Source organism: Sinocyclocheilus grahami, unplaced genomic scaffold (assembly GCF_001515645.1).
Source record: "Sinocyclocheilus grahami isolate Dianchi unplaced genomic scaffold, SAMN03320097.WGS_v1.1 scaffold40.1, whole genome shotgun sequence".
NCBI classification, from domain to species: domain Eukaryota; kingdom Metazoa; phylum Chordata; class Actinopteri; order Cypriniformes; family Cyprinidae; genus Sinocyclocheilus; species Sinocyclocheilus grahami.
In genome coordinates, this window is record NW_015505219.1 from 2681030 (window position 1) to 2690841 (window position 9812).

At 41.7% G+C, this 9812-nt stretch overlaps 1 protein-coding gene across 1 annotated transcript in view; it reads right to left on the reverse strand.

Moving 5' to 3' along the window:
• Positions 1 to 520: 520 nt before the first annotated feature.
• The window catches only part of LOC107582142 (synaptotagmin-14-like), a gene marked incomplete at its 5' end in the record, with an annotated part of 21845 nt that continues 12553 nt past the window's right edge, over positions 521 to 9812 (reverse strand). The window contains 3 exons of the mRNA XM_016267871.1: positions 521 to 1232; positions 1401 to 1581; positions 1691 to 2128. Coding sequence (XP_016123357.1) covers positions 1075 to 1232; positions 1401 to 1581; positions 1691 to 2128 — 777 coding nt within the window. The remainder of the gene's footprint in view (positions 1233 to 1400; positions 1582 to 1690; positions 2129 to 9812) is intronic.

The following is a 9812-nucleotide window of genomic DNA, read 5'->3' on the forward strand; positions in this document are numbered from 1 at the left end:
ACTGTACAACAATAATTACTGTTTTTGCATTATTGTAAGGGGTAGATTTAGGGTTGGGGTAGGAGTAGATGTTAATAAAACAATCTAATAGGTAGAAAACAAGTTATTGTTAGCTTCTGGCTTTAGCTGTATCTCTTCTAGCCACAACCTTAATTTTAATGCTGTGCACAGTATACATACTCTATACTGCATCAATAGTAAAAGTAGCATGATAGTATACTACTCCAAACATAGCCATAGAGATACTGGGTAAATATTGGCCAAATCAGAGCACACTGGCAATCAGCACCCAGATAACACTGTTTCTGGTCTGCAAAGTATAATTTATGAATGCATTTTGAGCTAACACTGTAATGCTTTGTGTGTTCTCAGAGATTTGTAACAAGCATTTGCTTTGTTGAAATATGATCAATGAATTCAAGGCAAAGCTCCTTTTGCAGTGTTTACCTGTATGAACATTAAATCACTGACTTTTTTTAAGGTTAGTAAAGTTAGAAAGATACTAACAACCAAAAAGTGCAAGTAAAAAAGTTAAACTTTCTTTGACATCACCATTGCAGTATGCAAACTGGGATTCACCACTGGTGAGTTAGTTATTGTTAACCACTCATAAATGTCCCTTATGTCTCTACCAACTAATAGTTATTACTGAATGTTCTGCATGCTCTGGGTAATTCTAACTGTTAGCATTCTCATTCTTCTTGATGGCAGTTTCTTGGGACCCTGAAGAATGTGATTAAAAATCTGCCATCTTTGCTCCTTGCAGCTCATGGGCACTGTGTTCTGCAGCCAAATTGTGCTGAGCCAATCAAATTACCCATAAAAGCCATGTGACATGATTCTAGAGCTAGAGCCACAGGTAAATATTGTCCAGCAGTGGCTAGTAGGACCATAATAACTAGCCAAACCTTAACCCCTTGGTTTGCTGACTTTGGGTTTATTGACATGTCTTTGAAGGGCTACTAATGGTATTACTCTTCCAGCAAGACATGGTGTTCATTTACTATTGACTGACTATTGTCAAAACTGTTTAAATGTATTCTATAGGATTCTACCCGCATATCTCTGTACATCTCAATACAGTGCAAAGAGACTTGACTGAACAAACAACATCAATAAAATGCAGATGCAGTGGAATGGGTGGTTTTGTACTTTCGACATGGCAGTAAACTTACCTCTCATGATATATAGTTGCCCACTAATGAAGTGTTTTACACAACAAAACAGACCAACTACAAGACAGGACACAGAAAAAAGGAATGTGATAGAAAATAGAGTTGACAGATAAAACGAGAGCAGTTAAATCACAAGCAGAACACAGAAAAAGCATTAAGAATGCACATGCATGAAACGGGTTTGCTTTTAAGAGGATTGTGCAGGTGGACACGTGGATTTCTTACTGGGCAGTTTATCGGTGGCAGAGTTTTTATAATGGCTGCCTTTGATAACCTCGGCGGACAATCTTCCTGTGGTGGAGTTGTAGAGGAGACCCAGCAGAAGCTCTGGAGCGGAGGATTCACCAGTGGAGCGATATGACAGAGCTCCCGCACTACGAGAGACACTCACCACTGATCCACAGCCCTGAAGAATAGTGACATTAAAGGATTACCATTATAAAATGGATAATTCTGACTCTGAAATCGGATTGGTTAAGGACAATGTATACTGCATGCACACAAACACTGCTTACAGGAACAGAAGTGCCAGGCTCTAGTGTAACAGGCAGAACAAGCTTGCCCTGCAGATTGAGTTTGGTTAAGTAGAACACCTTCTCCCCTAGGACCTTCTCCTTCTTCATGCGCCTCACACTGTAGAGACGGAACCGGACTGCATAGTCCCCCAAGGCCTCCTTCTCCACACATGAGAAGCGAAATGTCTCTGTGAAGATGGGACAGGGTCCCTTCTGCACTCCTGTCTTGGCCCTCTGCTTTTTGGTGGGCAGTAGAACCAGGTGGACCTGCCAGGAAATGTTCCCTGTGCTCTTAAGGGTTGGAATATCTGTGGCAGCGGTCACTGTCACCGCAAGCCGTTGCTCGCTAGGGTCATATTCAAATGCCACATCCAGTGTGCCATATTTCCCCAGTGCCTCTGGTTCATATGTTTCTGGAAGGGGTGGAAGTAAGCTATCCTGTCAGAGAAAGGGAGAGACGGGGCAGGTGGGATAGAGGAAATGGAGGGTTCAGAAATTGTAAATTATGCATCTGCATTTAAAATGAACAGCTCAAAATTCTTGAGGTTGCCTGTGTTGGCGACAAGGTGGTACAATAAAGATCATTAAGGAGGTCATATCACATATTTTTTTAGTTATCTTCTTCTTCTTGATGTCATAGTTTACTTTTTATGACTGTTTTCCAATCTGCCCATTTAGTCTTGTATCATGTTGTGACAGCGTATCATAATCCACACCGAAATAAACTATAAACATCTGACATAAATGATCAGGAAACTTTTTAAGAATAAAGGTTAGCAGGTCTTTCCCATTGTTAGGAGCCTTTGGAAAGATATGCTGAGTTGCAGGTGCTACACAGTTGCAGGAGAAGTGAAAAGTCTGGCTGACTTTTCATTTTACAATAGTAATAGAACACAGTTCGAGATTCATCAGGCGAATTCTCTCTGCTGCTGGAAGAAGAGGCTGTTCTGGGTGGCGCAGGCAGCGCCATCCCTGTTAATTCAGCGATTATCCTGGGAGCTTCATCTAATAGAGCAGTTTCTGATCACGGATGGCTAGCATCTTTTTAAAGACATTCCATCCTTGTCCTCTTGGTTGTGGTCGTTTCTTGTCCTCCATCGATGGCCACGATTGTTGTTTTCAGTGTGTCGGCATCCAGCACTGTCCTACAAAAATCTTGATAAGAGGGAGTTGTTATGGAGAGGAATTGCAGACCAAATAGGATTCAATGTGTACCGGGGTATTTCTGTTTTTCATTAAGCGCCATATAATGTCAGGGAATTAATTTGTATGTTCACTCGGCTCATCGCCAGTGAAAATCGCTTGGGTATGAACACACAAGACGCGTCGAAAAACACTGGCGATAAGCACGCGCGATAATCGTCCCAGTGTGCACGAGGCTTTAAGGTGACTTGACTTGACTTCCCTTTGACAAATCATTCTGTCAGTCTTTGCAGGCAGTCGTTCCATCTCTACTCTCAGGTAAAAACCTGCCTCAGAGACAATTCCATATGTAGTACTGCCCCAGGCCTGGGTCAGTCCATATCAGTGTCTCCACATGATACCGCCCTACGGGTAGGATGTGGCCTCCGTAGCACCCTTCTTTGGAAGGCTCGCTTCCCCATCATTACTGCCAAGCTGTAACAACAAATAGGAAAGACTTGAAGCAATCTTTCATTGAAGGTCGAAATCCCTTCTGTTAAGAAATTTCTGTGGTGAAAGGCTATCACCAGCAGCGATATACTAACCTTTGGTCCCTGTAGGTACCAAGGTCAGCGAATTTGAGCTGGGGCGGTGGGAAGGTTACGACCCTTGCGTAGCATTTGTCTGACACATGTGGCAGTGCAAAAAAACTTTGGGCCACAACATCTTTTCGGTTTACTTTTGTTTTCACTTTGCGTGATTGGGGTGGAGTATTTCAATTAACGGCGGAAGGAAGGTGGATATAAGGAAGTGAGTCATACCCGAGAGTGATTGCGTCCTCAGTAAGGTTTGCAGTAGTGAGAGTGATTGGATTACCATGCAAAGTGGAAAGACGGCCACTTGTCGAACTGTTGCTTCCTGTGAGCGATGTCTGGTGCGTCGCAGAGTTTCAATTGACTTTTAAAGCGTGCACTTCAAGATCGTCTGGTTTTAGTAAGGCTGTCCTGAATACAAGTGTCAGCTGCTTATCCACCTATCCTGGTGTCTGATGACAACCCGATACACTCTCCAGCTTCCTTCAAGACTGTAAACTTGGTCAGTACCTCTACACCGCCAGTGCACACACTCATTCACTCAATACTACACACACACGCACTCGCATAACATTCACCCCGGCACATTCGGTGTGCTTATTGTTTTCCATGATTGTTCAATGGTTATTGTTGCTTTAAGATTGTTGTTTGATGTTATTCCATAACTATGAAATGAAAAAAAATTTTATTTAATGTTTCTTTTTTCCTCTTTTTTTCTATGGACAATTTATAAATGATTGTGGACGTGAATCTGCCGTGGTGTAAAAGTGAATTAGTGTGACGCAATTACTACACGGATTTCAAACTGGAATTGAACTAAAGTGCTGAACTGTTTTTTTTTTCCTCCGCTTATTTTTTCTTCTTTTGTTTCTTATTGTTCAGACAAGTTTTTTTTATTTTTTCATGGACATTGTGGAATAAATCTCTCTTGTGAACAGTTTTCTCTGACTGTTTTTATTTAATATTGTAACAGGTGGTTTCCTTTTCTAGCTATCCTGGGTTAATTAAAACATTTTTTGTCAGGATTAATCCTGACTGGCGCCCGAACATTCTTTAACAAGTTTTGACACATGGCTGCTTGTCAACATTTGCAATGCCATAGGGTTGTGACGGGGTTCAGGTTGTGGCGCTTTCCATGGACCCCTAATGTCGTCATCGAAATAACTGGAAGTGACCGACAGATAGGGAACGTCTCGGTTACATATGTAACCCTCGTTCCCTGATGGAGGGAATGGAGACGTTATGTCCCCATGCCCCAACCTCAAACCATCGCTGGTTGCCAGGGACAAGTTCTCGGCTCCTCAGCATAAAACCTGATGAGTGGATGCCTATCGCCTATTTATACCCATATGCATGGGGAGTGGCTCAGGTATGCAAAATCCACTAGCCAAATTTCATTGCTGATTTCTCTTAATCAGAGAGGATTCGGGCTCCCAAGTAAGACCCCTAATGTCATCATCGACATAATGTCTCCGTTCCCTCCATCAGGGAACGAGGGTTACATATGTAACCCTCGTTCCCTGATGGAGGGAATGGAGACGTTATGTCCCCATGCCCCAACCTCAAACCATCGCTGGATGCCAGGGACAAGTTCTCGGCTCCTCAGCATAAAACCTGATGAGTGGATGCCTATCGCCTATTTATACCCATATGCATGGGGAGTGGCTCAGGTATGCAAAATCCACTAGCCAAATTTCATTGCTGATTTCTCTTAATCAGAGAGGATTCGGGCTCCCAAGTAAGACCCCTAATGTCATCATCGACATAATGTCTCCGTTCCCTCCATCAGGGAATGAGGGTTACGTGCGTAACTGAGACGTTTCGAGTTCTACTATGATATTTTATCTCCAAAGATCAAGCAATATGATTCCTCATGATACAACACCCACTGAAGTAGCCTGGCTTCTCGTATAGTATGAGAAGTATACAGTATGTCAGTATTCAGGCTTTCAGTGTCTCCAATTACAGGCAAACTCAAAGGCAAACTTACCAGATGTGGCCAAAATGAGCCAAACCCCAGCCTGAGAATCCTTGAACTGTCCTCCTTGCTCCTCATAATTAAAACCATCAGTGATATGACTCATTCATGTGACAATGAAATTTAATTTTAATAATCAACTGAAAATATTACTTAACAATGGTCTAAAAAGAGAACAATATGGACACTAGTGAATGGAAATCCAAACAGACAGGAATGGGGAAAAAAGATAAATGGATGACAGGTGTCTTGATTATCAGTTTGGCGTTGCATACTTTGACTCAAAGAAAACAAAATTAATAAAAAAAAAATCTCATGTCAAAACACATGGGATTTGTGAAAAAAAAACATTTACAAATATTTGTCTCAACATAAACTGCAGTGAACAGCTCTCTTGGAGACATAACAACACTGTAGATTTCGACAGTTTCATCTGTAAATCTAAAGGTGGGGCCGTGATTCTCATAGAAGAACACATCGGAAACGACGGGCCGAATCGCTCACCTCCGGGCCCAAAACAGCTGTGCTGTCACTAGGTGTGTCCTCCTCATAGCCCTTATTCAGGTAACTCACTGTGTCCTCAGGGTCTTCACTGCCCTCACTGATTTCACTTCCACTGCCCTCTGCTGAGTCACTGCGGCCCCTTGAGCCACCCTTGAGATCATCTTTGTCCCGGTACGGTGGAGGCTGAAGTTCATTCAGGGAACTTGAACCTTTTTTCCTTTTAACTGGATAGCGAGACAGAAATGCAATAAGATTACATCCTGATTACAGAATAATTAAGAGTATTTCATCAGACAGACAGTGTACAATATTTACCCTGATCAGCAGAGGCCTCACTGCTGCAATCCTCATTCGCAGCATCCCTGTCTCTCCACCCACTTCTCTGATCATGAGAGGATGAGTCCTTGTGTCTTTTTGGTGTTTCGTCCTTGCTCTCAGATGATCCTTTTTCTGGACAACCCCCATCTAAGAAAGAGGAGATCTACAAATTCAGATTCTAAAAATGCCCTTAAATATCTTACAGTAAAGCTTTTGCAGACCAGTTGTATGAAAGAGGAGAAGAAGTCCTTATTCTTTCTTCCTACCCTCTTATAATTTCAAACACATGTGCTGGTATTTTAAGACAAACATTTAAAGAATCTTTAGATTTCATAGCTACCAGCTTCAAAAAGAAAAAAAAAGCACACACACACACAAATGTCACTTTGATAGTTTATGTAAAGTAGAAAAGACGAAAGACACAGAAAGAAGCGATAGAAATTTAAGTAATTAATCACTTATAATCTTGCAAATTCTCCCCAGATGCTTGCAACAAGCCTGTATTTGCATGTGGTATTTAAAAACTCCAAAAGAAACAGCTTTAGCAAAGTTTGGCACAACATGAGACTAACATAAATTTTAAAGGTGAAGTGTATAATTTCTGAGACACTGGCGGTACCAAACAAACCACTGGTACCAAACACAAAATAATTATTGTTTCCAAACAGGTTTCCCGCACACTCAAACCTTCACCACACCCCAAACCCACTTCCAATGTTTGAGCAAACAGGTAACACCACCACAAAAGTGATATGCTTTGTTGAGCTAGAAGTTAAAAAGTTGGCTACAGTATTTTACTCTTCGAGATGTCAGCCAATAAATGGCTTAAAGTTATCTCTAAATGTCAAATTTGGATATGAAAGTATTTTAACAGCGAAAACTTTACACCCTTCACCTATAAATAGGAAAACACCAGTAAAAACAGGGCCGTCAATAAAATTCACATGGTCTGGGACACAATTTTTATAGTTCTGCCCCATCTTTCCTGGGTCCATTGAGTAGGTCAGAGATGCTCATTCCTGTTTTTGAAGATCTGTCTTTCTAAAGAGTTCCAAGCCTGCTATAACATAAATGTTTGTAACTATCAAGTGTTCCTGAAAGTCTTCAGTATCTGGTTCAAGTGTATTTGATTAGGGTTGAAGGTTAACTATGCCAGAAGATAGATCTCCAGGTACAAGTCTGAGCAAGAGTACCTCCAACTCTGCACATTATGGCCACATTTACATCACATGGTTCAAGTGACCAATTACGTTTTATTGTTCTCCCATACAGCACAGATTGGATATCACCTATGAACATGTAAGCAGGAAAAAATCTCACGTATTCTGATATTCTCAGATCGGTTTTGGGTTGGGGGTACTCAGGGACCAGGGATGGGAAACACTACCATAGAGTGGGCCATCCTGGTCACAAGACAATTTTCTTAGTAGTTCTCCAATTATGATGGCCCTAGTCAGGAGTAAGACAGCAAATATTATAAAGAGAAATATTCATTTGTGTGTCCTTGGTTGAAGACTAGTGTGGAATCAAGGGAACAATGAAAAACAAAGAGAACCAGTGATATAGATCCATCTCATCAGAAGAGCACAACACGGCAAGTCCAGCATACAGTCTCACCTTTACCTCCTTGGTATTTTCTTCTGCATGTACCATCTTCTTCAACACTATTGTGCTCTCCATCCTTTTCATGCTTTGATGCTGATATATCAGTATCACCAGAAATTTCCTGAGAGTCCTGACTATTACTTGGGTCCATGCCATTAGCATTTTCATTGTGGTTGTCACCTTCATTCTTGTGTTTGCCAGAAGAGGAAGCATTCTCTTCCTGAGCGACAGACTCTGCCTCTTTTGATGCCTGGTCACTGTTCTCTTTCTGATTGTCTGAGGTCGGAGATGAGCTTTGTGGTTGGTTTGGGTCCCTCCTTTTACGATACCAACCTTTAGAGGGAGCGTAACACCACTCCCACTCCTCCTCCTCAGCTTTTCTTTCTTTCTCCCTCTGGACTTCCTCTTCAACTATTTCAATAGTCCACATAGAGTTCTTTTTTGATTTTCTGCTTTTTCGACCTTCTCCACTTTCTGCAGCATTACCTTCTGTCTCTTGATGCTTCAGCTTGCTGTTCCGCCTCTCATTTTGGACTTCTTCTGAAGAACCTTCAGTATCCTCTTTCCTGGATTTGTCATCCTCTTCGGTCTGTACTTTGTTGATGATTGTATTGACCTGCTCCGTTAGTTGGTCACTGACAGTGTAGGTGGCATCACTCACCGCAGAGGACAAATCATCTACGGCAGTTGAGACGGTGTTTGAGACAGTGTCCAGGAGGGAACTGACAGAAGGAAGGCTCTGTTGGAAGCTCTTGAAAAATGCCATTTCTTTGTGCTTTTGTTGTGTCTGCTAACTGATCACAAATTCTGTTGAAGAGTCAGCTCATAAATTAATCTTTAGGATCTTTTACCAGTAACATTTCGTTTATAAGCATGTCTTATTTAAGGAACAAGGATGACATACAAGTGTTTTAAAACCTAGTGATCTAACATCTACTGCCTATATGGCCAACATTCTAAACCAGGGGTGCCTAAACTCAGTTCTGGAGGGCCACTGTCCTGCAAAATGTAGCTCCAACTTGCCTCAACATATCTGCCTAGACGTTTCTAGTATGCCAGGTAAGACTTTGATTAGCTGGTTCAGTGTGTTTAACTGGGGTTGGAGCTAAACTTTGTTGGACAGTGGCCTTCCATTAGCAGGATTGGACACCCCTGTTCTAACCAAAATTCACGAGTTTGCACTTACATATAATCAAATACAGCAAACAGTATGAATATTTCGCATGCTGTCTGAGTGGAGGGATCCGAGCTCTAAATTTAGCCCAAACCCAGAGGACTCCCCCATATCCCAAGCTGGGATAGAAATAGTTAGGAGTGAGCAGTTGGGGTAGAGGAGGGATGCCAAAAAACTCTTGTTAGATAATGGTAAGTTGGCTGTATATATATTTATGCTGCGTTCCAGACAACTCAAAATTAGGATTTTCCCCACCTCCTACTTGGAAATAACGTATGGAACACTGCTTGAAGTCGGATATCCGACCTGTGAACTCAGGGCAGATTGATCTACCCCGACCTCAACAAAGCGTAATTTGACGTCACTGCTTCCAACGAGCATAGTGTTCCAAGGAGCTACCTTATGTCAAACTTAAAAACATTAGACATTACGTTTATAATACCTTAATTTTAGCTTTTCATCAGCTGTTTTCAAAACTAAAGGCAGTATTTTGTTTGGTTTTTTTTCTTTGACAGAGATATGTTAACGTGATGTGCGATTGACTGGAACTCATGACTTCAACTGAAGTTGAAAGTGGGACTTTTCAACTCGTATGTTCCCTTTTCTGACATTTTCTGGAACGCAGCATTACTATCGTGCTAACTTAGTTGATTATCTGAACATGCTCCACCTGTGCTAAATTGGTGATTGATCAGAATTGGCCATATTTTAAATAGTTTTCTGTCAGGACCACTATCGTCACAGATGATTGACAACTAGCATACAGCTTGGTTTGTCGGTATGGTTCCGTTCTGGGCAAGAACTCCCTGCGCATCCATGCAGCCTAGC